Here is a 24,608-nt window from a genome sequence, read left to right as displayed (position 1 = left end):
TGGGGCGTCAGGCAGGGGGCACTGGGCACCCAGGAGGGGAGCAGAGAACAAAGGCGCTCATGTCATTTAGAATTCTGCCGGGCTAGCATTGTATTTACAGACGGGGAGAAAGGTATCGTCATAGTCTTCTCGGTGTCACATCCCCACCCCCCTGCCACACGTAGGCTGATATCTGGGTGCAGTAGTGTAGGCTGGTAGTTTCCAAGCCTATCAGACTCAACTCCTGTTTTTAGAACACTTTGTGATACCCCTTTACTATGCAGAAATAAAATTCATGGGTAATACAGCTAATGTAGGCTGCGACACACAGAATTCTGAAATAGAAGGCAGAGTAATTGTAACATCAAGGGAAAGTGATAGGAAAGAAACAGAATAAAGTCGAACGTTTAGGTGTGTCAGTGCTTCTGGACTGACCCGTGAGAACAGCACAGTGGGATCCGTGCTGGCCTGTGTGGGCAAGGGCTGAGCACAGGGCTAAGTCCAGGCCTCTTAGCTGGCCTTGCTGTCAGCAACATGACTTCCTGAGAGGCTCAGCAGCTCTCCACCCAGTTCCAGGCAGAAGAGTGTGCCCTGACCTCCGCTTACACTACTATAGTCCCAGAGAATTCAGTGTGCATTGAAACTGTGCCTGTCTGTTTTGTGGCTCTTTATAAAGTAGAATTGCTTCTAATCTCACATGATTGTAAATAGTGCTTTTGTCTACACAAGTGTGTAGTGGGCATTCTGAGTTATGTGGGATATGGAACAGTTCCACAGTATTTCAGTGTGGTTTTAATTTCTATTTTATTCTGAGTGAAATCAAGGATCTTTTATTTTTATTTTTAATTTTTTTTTGAGACAGTCTTGTTCTGTCACCTAGGCTGGAGTGCAGTGGCACGATCTTGGCTCACTGCAACCTCTGCCTCCTGGGTTCAAGTGATTCTTGTGCGTCAACCTCCCAAGTAGCTGGGATTACAGGCGCATGCCAACACACCCAGCCAATTTTTGTAATTTTTTTTTTTTAGAATTTTTTTTCTTTTTTTTATTTTGAGATGGAGTCTCGCTCTGTCGCCCAGGCTGGAGTGCAGTGGCGCGATCTCTGCTTGCTGCAAGCTCCGCCGCCTCCCGGGTTCACGCCATTCTCCTGCCTCAGCCTCCCTAGAAGCTGGGACTACAGGTGCCGCCACCTCGCCCGGCTAATTTTTTTTTTTTTTTTTTTTTGTATTTTTAGTAGAGACAGGGTTTCACCGTGTTCGCCAGGATGGTCTCGATCTCTTGACCTCGTGATCCACCCGCCTCGGCCTCCCAAAGTGCTAGGATTACAGGTGTGAGCCACCGCACCTGGCTAGTTTTTGTATTTTTTATAGAGACGGGTTCACCATGTTGACCAGGCTGGTCTCGAACTTCTGGCCTCAAGTGATCTGCCTGCCTTGGCCTCACAAAGTCCTGAGATTACAGGTGTGAGCCACTGTGCCCCGTCTAATTACTGTTTCTATGGAGAAATTATTCCATGAACCAGAAGAACTGGCACATTTTTAGAATTACAGTTTCTAACTTGGGGGCTACCACCTTCAATTTGAGTCATACCTCTTGTTGAGAGTTGAGAGATTATATAGATCATCCTTAGGCTTTTTTCGCCTCTGGAATTGGCATTTACTGAAAGATGTTAGAGCTGAGAGAGAATAAATAACCTAATTTATAAGCAGATAGGCAGTGACAGCCCCTTCGTGTCTGTGTGAATCACCCCTCTTGGGGCTCAGACTTGCTGTGTCTCCCTTTCCCGAGGGTGGTAGCCGACTGAGGAGTGCTCCTCCTCCTGCGTGTCTTTAATGGCTGCAGCCCGAGTGAAGGTTTTCTAACACAAGTAAAGTGTGCTCTTCCCCCTGGGTTAGGGTCTCTTGCTCGTGGCCATGTGGGGACCCTGTGGCGCTGTTGGAAATTGTACTTGCTGCATTCCTGTCCCACGTCCCTCCTTAGACAGGAAGGTGCAGACCAGGCCTGGCATGGTGGCTCATGCCTATAATTCAGCACTTTGGGAGGCCGAGGTGGGCGGATCACGAGGTCAGGAGTTCGAGACCAGCCTGGCCAACATGGTGAAACCCCATCTCTACTAAAGATATAAAAATTAGCTGGGCGTGGTGGTGCGTGCCTGTAGTCTCAGCTACTCGGGAGGCTGAGGCGGGACAATTGCTTGAACCTGGTAGGCGGAGGTTGCAGTGAGCCGAGATCATGCCATTGCACTCCAGCCTGGGCGACAGGGCAAGACTGTGTCTCAGAAAAAAAAAAAAAAAAAGGAAGGCGCAGACTGAGCCATGTGGCACAGGGCGCGTGGCACTCCTGCCGGCAGCACTCAGGTCCTGGCTGGGATGCGGAGGCCTCGCCCCTCCCTCTGCATCTGTCCTTCCTCCCCTTTCCCCTTTCATTGTACACAGATATTCTCTGGCATGAGACTTTAGAGTGTAAGGGCCCCGATGAAGTGTGCGCTTTGCTTGAGTGACCCTGAGGGGCCTGTGGAAGGACAGTGCAGAGCTTACGCCCCTCACTGGGCTGGGCGTCTGTGTCCTTATAGTCTGGCATACTCTAAATTTACAGGCTGTGAAAATTACTTCCTGAGGATCTGGTTTAAAAAACCAGAAATGCATCTCAGATTCAATAGCAGCTGGGGTTTTTCTGTCACTGCCTGTTTGTAGGCCCTGTGATCCTTCCCACGTAAGGATTTCCTGACTGGCTGATTTGTGAAGGGAGTGATAGTTAACTTGTCCTGCCAACCGTCCCGGCAGGGTTACACAAACCCATCAGGACACGTATTTCCTGCTGCTCCACATGGGAGGGGGAGTTTGCAGTTCATCTCAGTGAATTTACCCTTGAAGATTATCCATATGGCCAATTTTGCGGTTTATAAACAGCCTTCAGTTTTATAAATACTGCTTTCCATTTTTCTCTTATTCTCAACTGCTAGATTTTTCTTTCTTGAATGACCTGTCATGTTAATGATCAATCTAAACACCAGTGCAGGTTTTTGTTTTTTTGTTTGTTTGTTTTATTCTGGAGACAGAGTCTTGTTCCATTGCCCAGGCTGGAGTGCAGTGGCGTGATCTCAGCTCATCGCAGCCTCTGCTTCCTGGGGCCAAGCAATTCTCCTGCCTCAGCCTCCTGAATAGCTGGGGTTACAGGTGCATGCCACCATGCCTGGCTAATTTTTAGTAGAGACAGGGTTTCACTATGTTTTCCAGGCTGGTCTTGACCTCCTGACCTCAGGCGATCTGCCTGCCTTGGCCTCCCAAAGTGCTGGAATTACAGGTATGAGCCACCGTGCCAAGCCCAGTCCAGGTTTTCACAGTGTCCTAACCAGATGTCTGCACTGTGGCTCCCTGGCGCTCTGTCCAGCCTTTACCTCAGCTCTCTGTGAGCCCTTCATTCTTTTAGTGCCATTTATGCCACCAGGCACACGGGTGAGTGAGGTGCCTGTGTCTTTGCTGAGATATTAGTGGTCGTTTGCGCAGGGTTGGCTACCTCCTGAGCATTTGAGTTTGGGGCAGGAAGAATATCCTATGCTAGTGAACTGTGCCTTTGGAGCAAGTTTTGACTCAGGGTTTTGAAGCCATCCATCACCTGTCTCCTATGTGCATTGAGAGCTTCGTGGCAGCCAGCTCTATCTCTTCCCTCACCTTTTCTGATTTTGTGGCTGTCAGGTTTGCTTTCTGATGTGTGTTTGAAAGCCACGTGCACTATGTTTCTGTTTTCTGATCATAAATAATTGTTTTTGTCAAAGGAACTGAGATAGAGGTATTGAGGGTTTTTTTTTCTTCCAAAGCTATAACATGATGAGAGCCGGGCACAGTGGCTCATACATGTAATTCCAGCACTTTGGGAAGCTGAGGCGGGAGGATCACATGGGGCCAGGAGTTAGAGACCGGCCTGGGCAACATAGTAAGACCTTACTTGTAAAACGATAAATAAATGCCTAAAAAATAATGAGATTGTAGTCAGTGGTAACTTCAGTTCTGGAAGCACACCCTGCGGCGGTGGGCATCTCCCCCATGCCTGCCTCCTCCAAAGGCTCAGGCTGCCCCCATGGCATCATCTGGCCAACTCACTTCAGGGACCTGGTCTAACTGGACCACACTGCCGCCTCTCAGCCGTGATCTGTAGTCCCCTTGTCCCCACATGAAGTCAATCTGGAGGTTTTGATGGAGTGGAGACTGGGAGAGAAGAATGGGGTGGGCAGTGTGGAGGGTGAAACCGTGGAGGATCTGGGCTCCCAGGTCTACCCACGGCCGTGGAGTGGCACCTGCAGCTCCACACTGTGTGATGATACCTGGTGGCATCGACTCTGCGTGGGGGCCGTGCAGGTTTCTGTAAGACAGAGGCTGCTGTGTACACAATACAATGACTGGGTTTGTGTTAAAAATAGTTTCCATCTTGCTCTTCTCCAACCCCTCCCTCATCTCTCTGCCTCCAGATGAATTTATCCACCCGTCCTTACCGTGGACCTAGGGATCTGTCTGCCATTTACACCCCTGGTGTTACTATGAACCAGGAGCCCAAGTGCTGATGACACTAAGCCTCGCTTTAGGGGCAGATGTTAGACAATGTTTAATCATCTTTTTTTTTTTTTTTTTTTTTTTTAATTGGAAAAATAGGGTCTCACTATTTTGCCCAGACTGGTCTCAAACTCCTGGGCTCAAGCAGTCCTCCCACCCTGCCCTCTCAGAGTGCTCAGATTCCAGGCGTGAGCCACTGCACCCAGCATTTTCTTTTCTTTTTTTTCTTTTTTTCAAAAGTTTAACAATCTTGATTTCCTGATTCTGATAGAGCACGTCCGTGGTGGCACCTGTTTGTGGAGCCAAATGTGTGTAGAGCTGCAGGGTGTTGTGACATGCATGTCTAGGTCTTGTGTTGTGGCCACCCATCCGTTGACTACTGAACTTTTTTTTGTTGTTTTGAGATGGAGTCTCGCACTGTCACCCATGCTGGAGTGCAGTGGTGCAATCTCGGCTCACTTCAAGCTCCGCCTCCCAGATTCACGCCATTCTCCTATCTCAGCCTCCCAAGTAGCTGAGACTACAGGCTCCCACTACCACACTCGGCTAATTTTTTGTATTTTTCGGAGAGACGGAGTTTCACTGAGTTAGCCAGGATGGTCTCAATCTCTTGACCTCGTGATCCACCCACCTCGGCCTCCCAAAGTGCTGGGATTACAGGTGTGAGCCACTGCACCCGCTGACTACTGAACACTTTTTAACTCTTACCCCGACAAACTCTTGAGGGTTCGTTTTTTCTATTGATCAGAGGTGAAGAGTTAACAGATGTGGACTGGGTTTGAATGCTGTTTGGTAGGCTCTTTTTGAAGGTCTCTCTCTTGCAGGTGGTCCTGACAATCAAGTCCACTTTGAAGGGTACCAGGTGTCCAATCAGTGTATGGCGCTCGTCCGTGATGAGTGTTTGCTGCCGTGCAAGGATGCCCCGGAGCTTGGCTACGCCAAGGAGTCTAGCAGTGAGCAGTACGTGCCTGATGTGTTTTATAAGGTAAAAGTATGGTAAGAAAAAGAATTCTGTATAAAAAGAAAATTCTGTACAAAAAAATAATAATAATAATGGTGTCAACCTGTCTTGAACCTTTCTAATTTGGGTGCATTCTGTCTATAGCAGCCATTTGTCAGCTGTGGTTGAACCCTCCTTGTCACTAAAGGCTTCTGTCACGTTTCTGGGGCTGGATATTAACTACTCATGTCGGAGTCTCGCTCTGTCGCCCGGGCTGGAGTGCAGTGGCCGGATCTCAGCTCACTGCAAGCTCCGCCTCCCGGGTTCCCGCCATTCTCCTGCCTCAGCCTCCCGAGTAGCTGGGACTACAGGCGCCCGCCACCTCGCCCGGCTAATTTTTTGTATTTTTTTTTTTTTTTTTTTTTTTTTTAGTAGAGACGGGGTTTCACTGTGCTAGCCAGGATGGTCTCGATCTCCTGACCTCGTGATCCGCCCGTCTCGGCCTCCCAAAGTGCTGGGATTACAGGCTTGAGCCACCGCGCCCGGCCGACAGTCTCAGTTTCTAAAGGAGAAGATGGGGCCTGGGCATGGTGGCTCATGCCTGTAATCCCAGCATTTTGGGAGGCCAAGGCAGGAGGATTGCTTGAGCCCAGGACCTCAAGACCAGCCTGGGCAACATAGCGAGACCCTGTTTCTACAAAAAATAGACGTGGTGGCATGAACTGTTGTCCCAGCTACTTAGGAGGCTGAGGTAGGAGGATCACCTGAGTCTGCGGAGGTCAAGGCTGCCCTTAGCCATGATCGTGCCACTGCATTACATGTAGGCCTGGGTGACAGAGTGAGACCCTGTCTCAAGGATGGGGGTGGAGATGAGAAGACAGTGGGAGATGTTTAGGGACCTTTTTTTAGAATCCTGTCAGTTGCAGCTATTCAACGTTTTTTCTTTTTGGCGATTCCTGCTCCTTTGGGAGCTCCAGTTGCACATATATTTGACTGCCTGGAGTTTTCCCACAGTTTATTGATACTCTCTTCATTTTGTTTCAGTCTTTTTCAGTGTTTCATTTTGGATAGTTTGTATTATGTCTTAACATTCATTGATCTTGACTTCTACAGTGTCTAATCTGCAGTTAGTCTCATCCAGCATATTGTTAATCTCAGACGTTGTAGTTTTCATTCTAGAAGTTTAAGTTGTTAATTGCTTCCCGTGTTTCTACTTAACTCTTTGAACATAGAGGATACAGTTATATTAACTTTTTTCTTTCTTTTTTTCCTTTTCTTTTTAAAGACAGGATCTCACTATGTTGGCCAGGTTGATCTTGAACTCCTGGCCTCCAGCAGTCCTCCTGCCTCAGCCTCCCAAAGTGTTGGGGTTACAGGCATGAGCCACTGCGCCCGGCCCGTATTAACTTTTAACGTTCTTATATACTAACTTATGTCACCTGCTATTTCTGCGTCAGTTTTAATTGGTTTTTTTTCTAATTATGGGTTAGCGTATGTAGGTCTACAGCTGCAGTGTGTTTTCTGTGGACCATCTGTCTGTCCGTCCTTGTTACTGGGGTGCTGAGTGTGTGCGGTGTGGTGCTCGTTGTGTATCACAAGCCAGAGACTCCAGCAGGGTGTCTTCTTCTAGAGAGGGCTTTCCTTTCCTCCATGGGAAGCGTGGTGGTGGTGAGCTGTCCATCTCCATCCAGGCGGCAAGTGGCAGGTCAGAGCTGACTTGCATTTTGATGAGTTGATCCTTCTGTTTTTCTACAGTGTAGCCCCTTAGGGGTGCCATCTGAGAGCCTGGTAGTGCTCTTTGTGAGGTGACAGTCTTCCTTAAATCTTTGTCTCACTGGCCCTGAAAGGCTGGGAGATACAGTCTGTCCAGAAGTTTCTCGTGTTTCTCATGCCTCATACACTTAATTATGTAGGTATCCCATGTACCTTAAAACTTTTACAAGCATTTTTTTTTTCTTTTTTTTTTTTTTTTTGAGACAGTCTTGCTCTGTTACCCAGGCTGGAGTGCAGTGGCGTGATCTCAGCCCACTGCAGCCTCCGCCCTCGGAGTTCAAGCAATTCTTGTGCCTCAGCCTCCTGAGTAGTTGGGACTACAGACATGTGCCACCAGACCCAGCTAATTTTTTGTATTTTTTGTAGAGAGTGTGTTTTACTGTGTTAGCCAGGCCAGTCTTGGAACTCCTGGCCTTAAGCGATTTGCCCACCTGGGCTACCCAAAGTGCTGGGATTACAGGTGTGAGGCTACCCACAGTGCTGGGATTATACCACACCCAGCTGCAAACATCTTGAGGGGGGAGAATGGCTACATGTTTGAAACTCCTGTGTCTCTAGGGTCTCTGCCCGACTCTTGTCTCCCAGCACTCACTTCCTGCAGGAGGAGGGAGGGGGCTTTCTGTCTCAGTGCCACAGTCCCCTTTGCTGGGGGTCTTATCTGGTTTGGATTCAGGCCCCTGCCTCCTCTTCCTCCCTCCTACCCAGTTGGGCAGGCTGGTCTCGAACTCCTGATCTCAAGTGATCTGCCTGCCTCAGCCTCCCAGAGTGCTGGGATTACATGCATGAGACACTGTGCCTGACCTATATCTTTCTTTTGAAATAGCGTCTCGCTCTGTCACCCAGGCTGGAGTACAGGCTGGCGTGATCTCAGCTCATTGCAACTTCTGCCTCCTGGGCTCATGTGATCCTTCTGCCTCAGCCTCGCATGTAGCTGGGACTACAGGCACACACTACCATGCCCACCTAACTCTTTTGTATTTTTAGTAGAATCAAGGTTTCACCATGTTGCCCAGGCTGGTCTTGAACTCCTGGGCTCAAGCAATCTGCCTGCCTCGGCCTCCCACAGTGCTGGGTTTACAGATGCTGGGTTTACAGATGTGAGCCACTGCACCCGGCCTCTGATTTCTTTCTTTTTTTTTCTTTTTTTTCCCTGAAACGGAGTCTTCCTCTGTCTCCCAGGCTGGAGTGCAGTGACCTGATCTCAGCTCACTGCAACCTCTGCCACCTGGGTTCAGCGATTCTTCTGCCTCAGCCTCCCGAGTAGCTGGGATTACAGATGTGCACCACCACGCCTGGCTAATTTTTATATTTTTAGTAGAGATTGGGTTTCACCATGTTGGCCAGGATGGTCTCGAACTCCTGACCTCATGATCCGCCTACTTTGGCCTCCCAAAGTGCTGGGATTACAGGTGTGAGCCACCTCACCCGTCCTTGATTTCTTTCTTAACGTTGTGGATAATCAGCTATATGAGCACGGTTTTGGGAATAAAAACAAACTTTTGTTTCCCTATTAATCTTTGATGCTTCTCTGTCGTCAGTCGTCTCCCTGAATCATGGAGAATCATGGATGTTTCTGGACTCTCTTCTATTCCATTGGCCAATTTTCCTAAACCAGAAGTAATACTATACTCTTTTTTTTTTGTTTTGTTTTTTGAGACAGAGTCTCTCTCTCTCGCCCAGGCTGGAGTGTAATGGCGCAATCTTGGCTCACTGCAGCCTCTGCCTCCTGGGTTCAAGCAATTCTCCTGCCTCAGTCTCCCGAGTAGCTGGGACTGGGACTACAGGCCCACACCCCCACGCCCGGCTAATTTTTTGTATTTTAGTAGAAACAGGGTTTCACCATGTTGCCCAGGCTAGTTTCGAACTCCTGAGCTCAGCAGGTAATCCGCCCGCCTCGGCCTCCCAAAGTGGTAGAATTACAGGCGTGAGCCACCGTGCCCGGCCTCATTCCCATGTTCTTTAACGTCTCTTAGAAAGGTTTTCAATTTTCTCTGTGGAGGTCTTACCTATCATTTATTAGATTATTCCTAGGTACTTTAATTTATTTTTAACCTATTACAAAATAGCACTGTCTTAAAATTATATTTTTAAACTGTTGCTATTTGAAACAGGTAAATTTTTGTATCCAGCAACTGCTATCTGTTCCTCAATATTGTTATTTATAAGTTTAGTCTTTCGCATTTCCTACACGTATTATCCTTTCCATCATCAGACCTTCTCATTCTCTGGGCTTATCCCGATTTTGCCTGGGATCTCCCAAACAGCACTGATGGCAGTGAAAGTCTCTGGCACCTTTGTCTTGCTTTTAATCGTAAAGCAAGTGCTTGTAGGATTTTATCATCAACTATGAGTTTTCTTTTTTTTTTTTTTTTTTTTTTTTGAGGCGGAGTCTTGCTCGGTAGCCCGGGCTGGAGTGCAGTGGCCGGATCTCAGCTCACTGCAAGCTCCGCCTCCCGGGTTTACGCCATTCTCCTGCCTCAGCCTCCCAAGTAGCTGGGACTACAGGCGCCCACCACCTCGCCCGGCTAGTTTTTTGTATTTTTAGTAGAGACGGGGTTTCACGGTGTTAGCCAGGATGGTCTCGATCTCCTGACCTCGTGATCCGCCCGTCTCGGCCTCCCAAAGTGCTGGGATTACAGGCTTGAGCCACCGCGCCCGGCCCAACTATGAGTTTTCTGTAGGATTATTTTTAAATACCCTTTTCGGGTTGGAAATTTGCTTTTTTATTTCCATGTGTTATTATAAGTTTCTTGCACTTAGGAATGGAGCTCCCTTTTGTCATGAAATATGTGACATTTCCTTAATCATTCTGTTGTTTTCATAGAGGGCTTATCTGCCCGCTGTTAGTGAGAATAGGCTAGAAATACATCCCAAAATTGTTTATAGCCCTGTAGGATTTGAGACAGATTTCTCATGTTTCAGGAAAATACCAGTTGGAGCAAAGAGAACTGTAAAAGCCAACATTAAAGTCATCCTTTTAGTCTTCCCATGGACTTTGAGGTTGAAGGTAAAATATGCCTTGTAAACAAAACTTGCACCAATATTTGTCTAAGGCTGTTGTTCATCATATTGTTGTCTCTGGCAATAAAAATTGGAAAGAATTGAACAGCCCCATCCCGAGGGGATATTAAGTTACAGCTGGACTCTGGGATAACATGTGGTTACTGAAGGTATGCGTTTACAAATCATTGAAAGATAAGGGATAAAACTTAGAAAGTAAAATTAAAAGTGCATCTGTACTACAGTATAATACCAAATTTTTTTTGTTTGTTTTTTGAAGACACATACAGACATTTGCACATGTATGTGGGCATACATTTACGTGCACTCACACACGGGGTGGGAGTAGAAGCTTCCTGACTGTCCTTGAGGATGGAGAGGAATCTGCAGCTTTGCCCTGTCCCGTGTGCAGCCAGTAAGAGAATGAGGAAGAGCTTTGTGGACAGATGAGGGGAGCTGTGCAGATACTGACCTTGGAGAAGTGATTTGAAGGCACATCTGTGTCATCATTCACGTGTAGTTTTTTTTAGAAAGCATGGGTGTAAACATAGTCCTGTGAGGACCAGGAGCTTCCCAAGGGACTAGGGCCAGCCAGCCACACTTGTCTATGGGGCAGTCAGGGGCAGGAAGTGGGGCTTTTCTCTTTCACCTTTCTTGTGAAAGGGAACGCTTGTCCCTTGCAGAGAAGCATGAAGAAAACATATTTAATGATAACTACTCTTTGCATCTGGTAGAGTTGTTTCCTTTTCTATTCTTTTAACTTCAAAGACTTGTAATTATGGAGAATAAATGAGTGCATTTATTGACTACATGGGCAGATCAGAATGTATTTAATTGGTGTTGTGTTGATGGCCTTTGGTTCTTCCTGGTTATTACAGAAAGTGCCACATTTAACACCCTCATACATCCTCATGTGACATCTTTCTTTTTTTTTTTTCTTGAGACGGAGTCTGGTTCTGTCACCCAGGCTGGAGTGCAGTGACCTGATCTCGGCTCACTGCAAGCTCCACCTCCGGGGTTCACGCCATTCTCCTGCCTCAGTCTCCCGAGTAACTGGGACTACAGGCACCCGCTACCACTCCTGGCTAATTTTTTGTATTTTTAGTAGAGACGGGGTTTCACCGTGTTAGCCAGGATGGTCTCGATCTCCTGACCTCGTGATCTGCCCGCCTCAGCCTCCCAAAGTGCTGGGATCACAGGCGTGAACCACCGCGCCTGGCTGTGGCATCTTTGTATATCTTCAAAATAGAACTGCTGGGGAGGAAGGTTTTTTGAGTTTTGATAGATATTTCCAACTCGCTCTCTAAAAAAGTCATACTAATGTCTCTCTTGATAATTAGGAAGAAGAGTTTAAAATAACTTTCCAGCCGTGAATGTACATGGGTGTGTCACGTGCGCGCTGCATCATGAGGCAGTAGCTGCTGGTGCTTTTGCACATGGGTGCTGAGTCATGAGTGCGCAGGCGCAGTGCCGCAGGGAGGAGGCCTAGCCCTGGCGGGGAGGCTCCTTGGGCTTCTGTGTTTCTTCAGATCAGGAGGCTGGCTGTGGCTCATTGTCCATCTGCCTCGAGTCTGCAGCTGTGGAACCATATGTGCAGCCCCAGAGCCCAGCTGGTGGGGGTTTTGTTTGGGCAGGCTGGGACCTCCTGCCTATCACACAGTGACAAGACTCATACTCATAGATGGTTGTACAGACAGGAGGCGCTTGACTGTCTCCTGTTTTTTCCTTTAAAAAGAACACTGATAGACTAGGTGTGGTGGCTTTCACTTGTAATCCCAGCACTTTGAGAGGCCAAGGCGGGAGGATTGCTTGAGCTCAGGATGTCACGGCCAGTCTGTGCAACATAGCAAGACCTCATTTCTGCAAAAAAAAAAAAAAAAAAAAAATTAGTCGGGTGCTGTGGCATGAGCCTGTGGTCCCAGCTACTCAGGAGGCTGAGTTAGAAGGATCCCTTTAGCCCAGGAGTTCATGGCTGCAGTGAGCTATGATTGTACCACTGTACTGCAGCCTGGGCAACAGAACAAGACTCCTCCAAAAACATGCATACATACACACACACACAGAACACCGTTAGATGCTTAGGTGTTCAGTTGCTTCCCACTGAAGGTGAAACTCAGGTCCATGCCCCTCATCGTGCATCATGTCTGAAACCCTCCTGGTATGGATCTGACGTGCAGGCACCTCCAGCTTGCCCTTTCATGCCCGTCATGCCACAGCTCGCTTACCTCATGGCCCTCCTGGCTGTGCTGCTGCAGCCTGCGGGACAACCACTGGGCCTCAGCTTAGGCTCCTAGAACCGTAAGTTCTCTGGAAATGTTCCCTGAGTAAGACTTCCGACTGGCTCCGTCTGTGCTCTATGTTTTCTGGTGATTCACTGTGGTGTCTGGGCCCCTCGCTGGGCCCCTTGGGTGTTCTTTGGTACAGAGGAGCCCTCCTCATGTTCCCTCTCTGACACCAGGGTGCGGTGGGTCTGCCACGGAAGCATGTCTCTGCTGTCAGCACGTCCTAGAGACATTTTGAGATGGTGTGGGACTCCATCCAGGGTATAGCAAAGCTACTAGCTCTGCCCAGAAGGTGTAAGTTATCCGTGCACCTCTGCTTTCAGGAATGTTCTTTCCTGCTGCCTGTGTGATGTGTGAGGATGTGGCAGGCTACGACCCTTCTGCCACAGAGATCAATCACACAGCCTCCAGTCCTTGTATTCCCACTCCTCTGGACATGGGACAGTGACTCCAGTGTCTGGAATCTGACTTGGCTTTGTAGCTGTGCCCTTACCACCTTGCTGGCTGGCAACCCGGGAATATACTGTCTTCCCATGGACTGCCTTCACTGGCTGATTTCTGTAGTCGCCGTGGGGGAGTGAGGAGAGGTGGCCTTGGCGTTCTGGAGGACTGGCTGCTCCTCTCACTGGAGCCAGTTGTCTTCTCACTGTCTGTACCTGTGCTAAGGGTCTGGTGTCCATGGGCTTATTCTTCTGGGGCAGGGAGAATTGGTTGATTGGGTTTGAAGGAGCCTCTTGAGGACAAGTAACAATTAGGCACTTTGACAAGGGGCTGGCTTCCAGTTCTTTTGTGACATGGTGATTTTATTAACTGACTTTTTTTTTTGAGATGGAGTCTGACTCTCTTGCCCAGGCTGGAGTGCAGTGGTGAAATCTCAGCTCACTACAACCTCCACCTCCCAGGTTCAAGCAATCCTGCCTTAGCCTCCCAGGTAGCTGGCATTACAGGCACCCACCACCATGCCTGCCTGATTCTTTTGTATTTTTAGTAGCAACGGGGTTTCACCATGTTGGCCAGGCTGGTCTCAAACTCCTGACCTCAGGTCATCTGCCCAACTTGGCCTCCCAAAGTGCTGAGATTAAGGTGTGAGTCACCACTTCCAGCCTTACTCTGTTTTAAAATCTCAATTTTCTTCTCCTTCGGCCACAAGGAAACAGTCTGACGGGCGTGAGCCCAGGGATGGACTGGCCCAGGTCCGCTGGGGATTTTGTACTTCCACACCATGTCGTGTCTCTCCCAGGCCCCCAGCTCTGGCCCTGGGCTTCTGAGCCTCCAACAGGCGTCGGCCCTGCTTGGGCATGGGAGTCTGGCCCTGGGCCTTGTGGAGCTGCACAGGGTCTTCTCCCTGCTCCTCACCACTGGGGAGCAAAAGCTATTGTGTTTGGGTGGTCAAGCCCTTGGTAGCACTGACCTGATTCACTGTGCAGTGCTCTCACAGCATCCATTCTGTAGTGTTTAGAGAACACCTGTAAATTGCCAGGCCCTGGAGTTCATGGAGAATGGAGTAGGGCTCCCTGCACTGGGGACACTGCTGCAGCAGGGGAGTTGGGCCACTGCTGCGGAACAGGTAGAGAAGCTTGGAGTGCCCTGGAGGGTCAAGTCCTGAGAGGGGAGAGAAGGTGTTGATTGACAGAGCAGCTCTGGGGATGTCTGGAGGAGATTGTTCAGACAAAGGCAGCAGCCTGTTCCCAGCACAGAGAGTGATAAGTAGGGTGGCCTGCTAGGGTAGAGGTGGGAGGGTCCCCTGGAAGCTGAATCTATGGTTGGAAGTGAGATGGGGGCTCCTGAAAGGTGCTGAAGGGAGATGGCTGTGTCCGGGCTGTGAGACGATCACTCTGGCTGCTGGGCTGAGAGCTGGAAAAGGAGACAAGGGTAGAGAGTAGAGATGGCCGTGCAGTAGTGAGGAGGCTGAGTGTGTGGTGTGATTGAGAGAAGAGGCAGGCAGACTCCAGGGTGTCCAGGCCAGGCTGGAAGGCCAGGGATCTGTTGGTGATGTGCCAGTGCAGGGGCACCACCCAAGGTGAGCGTATTGCTCGGGAGAGGCACATGGAACAGATGGTGTTGGGGTAGTGCTCAAGATCTGGTGAGAGGCCGAGTCGTCCATCCTGAAGGGAATGGTTGAGGAGAACCCCTCCTTGGGGGAAGGAGGTGGAGAGCACCAGGAGGCAGGAGCTGGGGGGCAGAAGCATAGCGCCCTGGAAGGCAGGCAAGAAAGGAGCTCCCTGGTGAGTCGGGAGAGGAGGCTTTGCCTTCAGCAGCTCAGGGATGTTGGGAGCTTTGATGAGCCTAGATGAGTAGAGGACGAGCGGCTGCCGAGAGTGAGCTCACAGAGGAGGATATGGGGGTGAGCTCACCTCAGCAAGCTGCATGATTCTTTCAGGGGGTTTCACTGCAAGGGAAAGAGCAAAGGACAGTCACTAGGGTGGGAAGTGGGATTGAGAAGTTTTCTTGTTTGTGTTTTAATTAACGTAAGGGAAATACTGGCATGGGCATATACTGCTTCCTGGTGTCCAACAAAGGAGCTAATTGGCACACAGAGAGGAAGGGGCATGGTCTGTGTGTCAGGGACAACTTTGGGGCATCTGGAGACAGGTCAGTACAATGAGGATGGGAGGCAGAGGTGGGCGCAGCTGGCAGGAACGATGGGATGCAGGTTTGGGGATCACCTTGCTCACAGGAAGCCATAGGGTCAGCTGAAGCGGGAGGCTGGAGTGGAGACCACCTTTTAGACCAAGAACTTGTGAAGGGGGTGTTGTCCAGGCAGGAGGGAGAGGCTGGCAACAGGAGGGTCTCACATCTAAAGATGCACTTGCATCAGACTGCTCAAATTCTCTTTACTTTTTTTTTTTTTTTTTTTTTGAGACGGAGTCTCGCTCTGTCGCCCAGGCTAGAGTGCAGTGGCGCGATCTCAACTCACTGCAAGCTCCACCTGCTGGGTCCACGCCATTCTCCTGCCTCAGCCTTCCATGTAGCTGGGACTGCAGGTGCCCGCCACCACACCCGGCTAATTTTTTCTATTTTTAGTAGAGATGGGGTTTCACCGTGTTAGCCAGGATGGTCTCAATCTCCTGACCTCATGATCCGCCCGTCTCGGCCTCCCAAAGTGCTGGGATTACAGGCGTGAGCCACCGCGCCCTGCCTCTTTACTTATTTTTGAGATGGAGTCTCGCTGTGTCACCTAGGCTGGTAGAGAGGGGTTTTATCATGTTGGCCAGGCTGGTCTCAAACTCTTGACCTCAAGTAATCTACCTGCCTTGCCTCCCAAAGTGCTAGAATTACAGGTGTGAGCCACCACACTAAACAGTAATGTGTGCAGTCTATGCTGTGTGCACCTGTGGCCCCAGCTACTCAGGAGGCTGAGGCAGGAGGATTGCTTGAGCCCAGGAGTTCGAGACTGCAGTGAGCTTTGATTGCACCACTATACTCCAGCCTGGGCAACATGTTGAGACCCTGTCTCTAAATAAATAAAGATGGAACATTTTAAATATGAAATGAAATGTATGTTTATTATGAAAAAATTAAATATTGTAGATTGGTAAGAAGAAAATGGACGCCTCTAGCACCCTTTGTGATATGGATAGGCTTTGTGTCTGCACCCAAACCTCATCTTGACTTGTAATCCCCAGGTGTCAAGGAGAGATGAGGTGGAGATGATTGAATCATGGGGGTGGTTCCCCCATCCTGTTCTCGATGATAGTGAGTGCATTCTCACAAGATCTGTTGGATTTATAAGGGGCTCTTCCCGCTTTGCTCGGCACTTCTCCTTCCTGCCGCCTTGTGAAGAAGGTGCCTTGCTTCCCCTTCCCCTCCTGCCATGATTGTCAGTTTCCTGAGGCCTCCCCAGCCATGCTGAACTGTGAGTCAATTAAACCTCTTATAAATTACCCAGTCTTGGGCAGTTCATTATAGCAGTGAGAAAACGGACCAGTCACACCATTCATCTGCTGAGCGCGTCCCGTGGATCAGGTGTTAGGCCTCGGACCTGGGGCTCCATGGTGAGCAGGTCCCTCCTGGTCCCTCTTCTTGCAGACTCTGTGGAGGTGTCTTGTTGGGAAACAGGGCCCGCCGAGGTGGCCATTCACAGCACTGAGACTGGAGTGTGTGAGAGGAAGCCAGGTGGAGTGGAGTCTGCTGAAGCCATGTACCTGGAGAGCACAGCATGCACCTGGGGGGCCAGTCTAGCTGGAGTGACCTGTGGTGGACAGTGGGAGGCCGTGGAAAGAGATACGGAAAGTGGGTTCTGGAATGTTCCTACTGGAGGTGTCAGGAGGGGTAGTCTGGAGGCAGGAAGCGTTTGAACAGTCCAGGCATTGGATGCCAGTAGCCTGAGTCAGGAGAAGGCAGCAAGGTTAGAGGAGTGAGTGGGGCTGAAATCCAGGTAGGAGAGGCAGTGGACAGGTGCTGACAGCCGGATGGGGTGGGCAGGGGAGGTCCCCACTGTAGAAGACCCATCCTGCGCTGCAATGGGGGGAACGGGTTGGGGTTGGGGAGCCCAGTGAGAAGCTGGTGATGTTGGTAATCCAGGCCACATGTCAATTCCCTGTGGCCTTGGGGATGAGGACGGTGTGTTGTGACTGAGAGCTTCGGAGGCCTGGCAGGCATGCAGAGAGGAGCACAGTCTCAAGCCAAGTTCCTGGTTTGGGGGAGTAGGGTTGCCACTGGTGCCAGAGTAGAGCCATGGGTCTGTGTGAGAGGATGGTGAGTCCAGGTGCCAACATGCGGAGTTTGAAGATGTAGCAGGACAGAAATTTGCCAGGACTCAGGTCTGGAAGCTCAGGCAAGAGATACAGCCAATAATGTCCCTTTCAGACTATCTGCGGAGAAAGCCTAAATTAACCCAGAAGTAGACGAGCCAAGCCGTGGTACAGAGGGAGAAAAGAAGAGGGCGTTGGCCGGGCGCGGTGGCTCACGCCTGTAATCCCAGCACTTTGGGAGGCCGAGGCGGGTGGATCAGGAGGTCAGGAGATCGAGACCACCCTGGCTAACACGGTGAAACCCCGTCTCTACTAAAAATACAAAAAATTAGCCGGGCGTGGTGGTGGGCGCCTGTAGTCCCAGCTACTCGGGAGGCTGAGGCAGGAGAATGGCGTGAATCCGGGAGACGGAGCTTGCAGTGAGCCGAGATCGCACCACTGCACTCCAGCCTGGGCGACATAGCGAGACTCTGTCTCAAAAAAAAGAAGAGGGCGTTGAGCTAACCTGTAGTAGATGAGCCAAGCTGTGGTTCAGTGGGAGAAAAGAAGAGGGTGTTGAGCAACTCCAAGGATTGCTGCTCTAAAGAGGTCAAGGAGAAGGGTCTGGGAGAGGTGGGAGGGTGATGTCCTGGTGCCAAGGAACAGTGCTGGGGTCCCCCACCTGGAGAGCTGTGCGGACAGGCAGTCTGGCGAGGACCACACAGTGCTGGGGTGGGGCAGGTCAGAGTGCCGTGGGGGGTCGAGGGGGCATAGAAGCAGCAAGAAGGACAGCATTCCTTCAAGGAGCTGGCTGTGGAGGGGCCAGAGGGCATCTCGGAGGAAGCCACTGCCCCTTGCTGTGGCCAAGCATTGCTTACTCAGCAGGCCATGGGGCTTGTTGGCATCTGGTGCCGTGAACAGCACTTGGTGGACCCTGTAACTCATTCTTAGTGCATGCTTTAAATTGCTTGGGATGAATTCCCAGAACTAGGATTTTGTTGCCGAAGCTTACTGTGTACTCGAAGGGTCTGTGTGTCCTCCCACATTTCCTCTGTTGGGAAGGTGTCAGGGTGGACACTTGTGGGTGGTGCTGCAGACCAGCCTGGCCCTTGTGCCTGTGACGCTGGCGAGAACCAAGCAGGCCCAGGACCCCTCTCTCTGTGCTGCTTTGGCCACAGGGAGTCTCCTGTGTTTACTGACTGTTTTCTTTGTGAGTCGCCTCTTTGTGTGCTTAGGTATTTATAAGGTGATTCATCATTTTTGGCATTCATTCGTGAGGTCTTTGTATATTAACCCTTTGTCATATGTTGCAAACCAGGGTTTTTTTTTGTTTTGTTTAGTTTTGTTTTTTGAGACGGAGTGTCGCTCTGTCGCCCAGGCTGGAGTGCAGTGACCGGATCTCCGCTCACTGCAAGCTCCTCCTCCTGGGTTTACACCATTCTCCTGCCTCAGCCTCCCGAGTAGCTGGGACTACAGGCGCCCGCCACCTCACCCAGCTAGTTTTTTGTATTTTTTAGTAGAGATGGGGTTTCACCGTGTTAGCCAGGATGGTCTCGATCTCCTGACCTCGTGATCCGCCCGTCTCAGCCTCCCAAAGGGCTTGAGCCACCGCGCCTGGCCAACAAACCAGGTTTTCATTCTTTGTCTTTTATACAAAGAAGCTGAAGTATTTTCTGATTTCAAAGATACCTTAACTCTTTTTCTTATAATTTCTGCCTTTGTCGTCGAACTTTGGAAGTACAACTATCCCTCAGTTGACACAGAGGATCGGTTCCAGGACCTCCATATACACCCGAGTCCACTTGTACTCACGCCCCAAAGTGGGCCCTTCCAGGCTGCTTGTGTGTGAAGCTGGATCTCTGCATACAGGAGTTGCCAGCCCTTGAATGCTGTGTTTTCAATCTGTGTTTGGTTGAAAAAAGTCTGCCTATAGGTGGACCTGCTCAGTTCAAACCTGTGTTGTGCAACGGCCAACTGTAATTCTTTTTTTTTTTTTTGAGAGGGAGTCTTGCTCTGTCGCCCAGGCTGGAGTGCAATGGCGTGATCTCCGCTCACTGCAAGCTCCACCTCCAGGGTTCACGCCATTCTCCTGCCTCAGCCTCCCGAGTAACTGGGACTACAGGCGCCCACCACCATTCCCCGGCCAATTTTTGTAGTTTTAGTAGAGACGTGGGTCACTGTGCTAGCCAGGATGGTCTTAATCTCCTGACGCTAGATCCCGGCCTCGCTCCTTGTGCCTCCCAAAATGCTGAGATTACAGGTGCGAGCCACCACACCCATCCCAGCCAACTGTAATTCTTACCCCAGAACTATGCATCTGCCTACATACTCTTCCGTTTCTAGGATTTATTTCTACTTGAGATCCTTAATCCATTTATGCATGATATTGGTAGAGGTAGGAATCTAGCTTTGGTGCGCTTCTCCAGATGTTCTGCTGACCTAGTCCCACTGTTTGTTGTAAACCAAGGTATCTGTGTCTCCTCAGGTCTTACTTCTGGGCATCGCCCTACCACTTACCTGCAATGTACTCCTTTGTTGTTACTTCAACCGCCTTGTTCATAGCCCCATAATCCACTTTTTGTATTTGTTGGGACAAGACCCAGCAGCACACAGCTTTTAAAATAAGTATTTCACCCATAGGAGATTTTCGTGTTTGCTTCCCAGCATTTTCTTGGTGGACAGTTTTATCAATTAAGAAACTGCCAAGAGAAGAGATTCAATCACTTTTTTTTTTTGAACGGAGTCTCGGCCTGTCACCCAGGCTGGAGTGCAGTGCAGGCTGGACTTCAGCTCACTGCAAGCTCCACCTCCAGGGTTCACGCCATTCTCCTGCCTCAGCCTCCAGTAGCTGGGACTGGTGGCTCTCGCCACTCGGGCTTCGGGTTAGTTTTTTGTATTTTAGTAGAGATAGGGTTTTCACTGTGTTAGCTAGGATGGTCTCTCGATTCTCCTGGATTCCTCGTGATCCCGTCGTCCCGCCGCCAGATTTGCGTCACTGACCGCCCGCCCCGAATTCATCTCATATTCCAGCCCACGGCACCGGTATCCTCATGATGAGAGGCCTGACTGCGAGCACCAGCCATGTCCAGCCCTCAACTTCGCCCTGATATGTTCAGCACGTTCTGACCCCTGCTACCAGTTGCCACCATCCGAAAACGTGGTTCGAAATATGTTCCAGCATTCCACCCAGCCGTCCCTCACCTGAATCGCTTCAGGCGGTTCATTCATCTCTGCATCCTCCGCCCGGTCGCCGGAGATACGCGCATCTGGCGGTTGTTCAGGCATTTCGGTGCTGGTCCTCCGCCGTTCGAGAATACGAAGTTGCCGGTTCTGGTGTGCAGCTGACAGGTGCTGTGTTGTTGCACATGGACTGGACTGTTTTCAAGCAGTGGTGCTTTTAAGAAAACCGTCAGCCAGGCCGGGTGGCTCAATGCCTGTAATCCCAGCACTTTGGGAGGCCGAGGCTGGTGGGATCACGGTCAGGAGATCGACCATCCTAGCTAACACGGTGAAACCTCGCCCTCGGCCGGGCCGGGTGGCTCGCCTGTAATCCCAACACTTGGGAGGCCGAGACGGTGGATCAACAGGTCAGGAGATCGACCATCCTGGCTAACATGGTGGAAACCCCGTCTCTACTAAAATAACAAAAACTAGCCGGGCGATGTGGCGGACGCCTGTAGTCCCAGCTACTCGAGGCTGAGCAGGAGAATGGCGGAACCCGAGGCGGAGCTTGCAGTGAGCTGGAGATCCGCCACTGCACTCCAGCCCGGGCGACAGAGCAAAGACTCCTGCCTCAAAAAAAAAAAAAAAAAAAAAAAAAGAAAACCCTGCCTCTACTAAAAATACAAAAAATTGCAGGGCTGGTGGCTGAAGTACCGCGAATCACTTGAACCTGAGGCAGAGGTTGCAGTGAGCCGAGATCGCACTACTGCACTCCAGCCTGGGTGACAGAACAAGACTGTCTCAAACCAAACACACACACACACACACACACACAAAAGCATGTGGGCTTTGTGCCAGGACAACAGTGAATTCCATTGATTGAATGGCATCAACCCTGCTTTAGAAAAGGTAAATGAAGCCGGGCGCGGTGGCTCAAGCCTGTAATCCCAGCACTTTGGGAGGCTAAGACGGGCGGATCACGAGGTCAGGCAATCGAGACCATCCTGGCTAACACGGTGAAACCCCGTCTCTACTAAAAAATACAAAAAAAAACCAGCCGGGCGAGGTGGCGGGCGCCTGTAGTCCCAGCTACTCGGGAGGCTGAGGCAGGAGAACAGGAGAATGGCGTGAACCCGGGAGGCAGAGCTTGCAGTGAGCCGAGATCCGGCCACTGCACTCCAGCCTGGGCGACAGAGCAAGACTCCGTCTCAAAAAAAAAAAAAAAAAAAGAAAAGAAAAGAAAAGGTAAATGAAATCCTGAATGTGTTGCTTTTCTAAGAACTGGCAAGAAGAGGCACAAATGGTAGCAGGATCTGAGCCGCCACCGGATAACTCAGAAAAACAAAGCTTTCAGACCTCGTTTTCTTTTTTCTTTTCTTTTTTTTTTTTGAGAGAGTCTCGCTCTGTGGCCCAGGCTGGAGTGCAGTGCCACAATCTCAGCTCACTGCAAGCTCCGCCTCCCGGGTTCACGCCATTCTCCTGCCTCAGCTTCCTGGGATTACAGGAGTGCGCCACCACACCGAGCTCATTTTTGTATTTTTGGTAGAGATGGAGTTTCGCCATGTTGTCCAGTCTCGTCTCAAATTCCTGACCTCAAGCCATCCGCCCACCTGGGCCTCTGAAAGCCCTGGGATTACAGGCATGAGCCACCGTACCCCAGGCATCCCCAATGCTTTTGAGCTAACAAAGACATCGATTCCTGGATTTCTCTTGGTGTCAAGACCTTGGCGCTAGTACTTCCAGAAGTGGCCTCTGGCGGGTGGTGAGGCGTTGGGACCACAACCTCTGACCTCCTGGTGCCTCACTCCAGGTGGAGGTAAAGCTGCTGACACTTTGACGGCTGCCAAACTTAGAATTAAGACATCCTCCTCCCAGCACATTCCAACTGACATTTGCTGAGGCCCATAAAAAGTAATTGCCTTTTAAAATGGTGTGTAGGCCTAGGGATTGGCTGGTGAAAACATCTGAGTGAAGACTTGGGGGAGAGGTAGAAGTTACCTGTTTCCCCAGGGAGGAAAGGGGGATACAACACCTTTATTTTCTTGGGGACTGGAAAAGGTACAGTTGGATAGTTAAGTTTGAAAGAGAATAGCATGACACAAAAAAGAGAGAGGGGCATTTAACAAGAAAAATCCCTAGAGGGGGAGATTAAAGTGAACAGGTGCTGGAAAAATGTTTCTGCATATTAGAGCTTAATTAGATTTGAAGATGAATTCCAGATGGGCTAATTATGTGTGAGTTGTTGCAGGTTGTTTCTTGTAGGGGCAAGCATGTATTTTTGGAAATGGTGATTTAGTTTGATTGGATTTGATTTTTGCCTGCTACCAAATCTCCATTGAAAAACCACCTCTTTTGAGGCCCCAGGACTCAGGCAGTAGTTCCCGTGTCTTTAGTGTCCCCATCACAGCCAGCAGAGCCCAGAATGTGGAAGCTGTCCTTGCTGTGGCAGCCCCTCGTCACGTGGAAGGAGGACACACGACCCTCACCCACGTCAGTGGAAAGTCATTTCAGTGTCCAAGGAAGGCAAACAGAGCAGAACTGTGTATTTGCAGGAACGTAGCCTCTGATGGGGCGGGGAGCAATACGTGAAATGGAAATAGAGTACAGGTTCGTTCTCCTACCCTCCTGGAAAGATTGGTTGGATATATTTGGACCATTTTTCTCTGGGAGGGTAGAGGCAAGTTCTTGTTGGCCGCTCTCTAGCTGTGAGTAGAGAAAAGGTGTGAGGGTATGGAGACTGAGATACATTTCAGGCCAGACATTGAATTTAAAAATTTTTTATTATTTTTTAAGACTAGCTGGGCCGGGCGCGGTGGCTCAAGCCTATAATCCCAGCACTTTGGGAGGCCGAGACGGGCGGACCACGAGGTCAGGAGATCGAGACCATCCTGGCTAACACAGTGAAACCCCGTCTCTACTAAAATACAAAAAAAATTAGCCGGGCGAGGTGGCGGGCGCCTGTACTCCCAGCTACTCGGGAGGCTGAGGCAGGAGAATGGCGTGAACCCGGGAGGTGGGGCTTGCAGTGAGCTGAGATCCGGCCACTGCACTTCAGCCTGGGCAACAGAGCCAGACTCCGTCTCAAAAAAAAAAAAAAGACTAGTCAAGTACAGTAGTGAGGAAGGGGGAGAGGGTAGAACAAGGAGTTGGATATGTCACTGACTGTGAACAATCAACTGAGATAACTCATCACCTTCAGACCAGCCAGAAACTTACTTTTCAAGCAAGGAGCAGGGCCAAGGGCCACGTGGGGCCTGGGGCTTCTCATTAGGATAATGGACTTGGTTTGACTTGGGAACAGCTTGTGATGAGTGTCTCAGAAGACAGCAGGGCTCCCTGACGTCCCCAGGAAGGTGTGGTTGTGCTAGGGGTGGCCTCCCGTCAACCCTGCACACCTCAGGGAGATTTGCTTGGCAATCATTTCGGGTCTGAGAGCTCCAATAAACGTAAACTTTTATGTAAGGCCCTATAATTGGAAATTATGGATGTATAATTTACGTATGACTTAATGAATGATTTATATAATGTTAAGTGATGATTTAGATAGAAAATATGACCCCCTCTTGCAGAATCTTTAATGAAAAGCTTTGGTTCTTATGAATTTATTTCTGGAGCTCTGTTTGAACTCAGCATGTTTGACATAAATCAGATCTAATTGTCATTTTATGATTAATGAACATATGCTGGCCGTTTTTCCCCATAATTAAACTTTATGTTCCGTGCATCTGACAAAGCAAAACAAGTTGAGACTTTGACAGATTGGTGTGGGGCTCCCGTGTCTTTGTGTGTGTGTGCGCTCATTTGTGCATGCCTTTACTCTGTTCATGTCCAAGTACTCGGTTTCTGGAAAGTCGGGTTTTCAGAGGTGTGAGCGAGATTCTAAGAGTTAGCATTCAGACTGTGAGGCTTCATGTGCTTTTGGAGGATGGACAGGGCACGGGTCCAGCCTGAGGGGAACGCGGACCCTTCTGCCTGTCGCAGATCGCACCCGAGTGCCAGGCCAAGCACCGTGGGTGGAGGGGAGGCATTTGATGTGCTCTCCCGGCGAGGAGTCCTAGTGCCCGAGAGCTTGACCGCTTTCTCAGGCTGTGGTTATAATAAGGAGCCCCAAGAAATGGTGGAAGGTGGTTTCACTGCAAAAATACGCATGTTTTCCTTTGTGCTATCCATACACTTCAATAAGATTTGTAGTGATTTAAAAAGTGAAGGCCGGGCGCGGTGACTCAGACCTGTAATCCCAGCACTTTGGGAGGCT

General features: G+C 49.9%; 1 protein-coding gene across 3 annotated transcripts in view; it reads left to right on the top strand.

Moving 5' to 3' along the window:
- Positions 1-24,608, top strand: part of NPLOC4 (NPL4 homolog, ubiquitin recognition factor) — an 85,758-nt gene that overhangs the window by 44,660 nt on the left and 16,490 nt on the right. For all 3 annotated transcript variants that reach the window (XM_031657870.1, XM_003913560.4, XM_009191463.4), the window contains one exon: positions 5,348-5,508. In XM_031657870.1, the coding sequence (XP_031513730.1) occupies positions 5,348-5,508 (161 nt within the window). The remainder of the gene's footprint in view (positions 1-5,347; positions 5,509-24,608) is intronic.

Source organism: Papio anubis, chromosome 17 (assembly GCF_008728515.1).
Source record: "Papio anubis isolate 15944 chromosome 17, Panubis1.0, whole genome shotgun sequence".
Lineage (NCBI taxonomy): Eukaryota > Metazoa > Chordata > Mammalia > Primates > Cercopithecidae > Papio > Papio anubis.
Note: the sequence above shows the minus strand (reverse complement) of the source record. Positions and strands in the feature narration are given on the sequence as shown.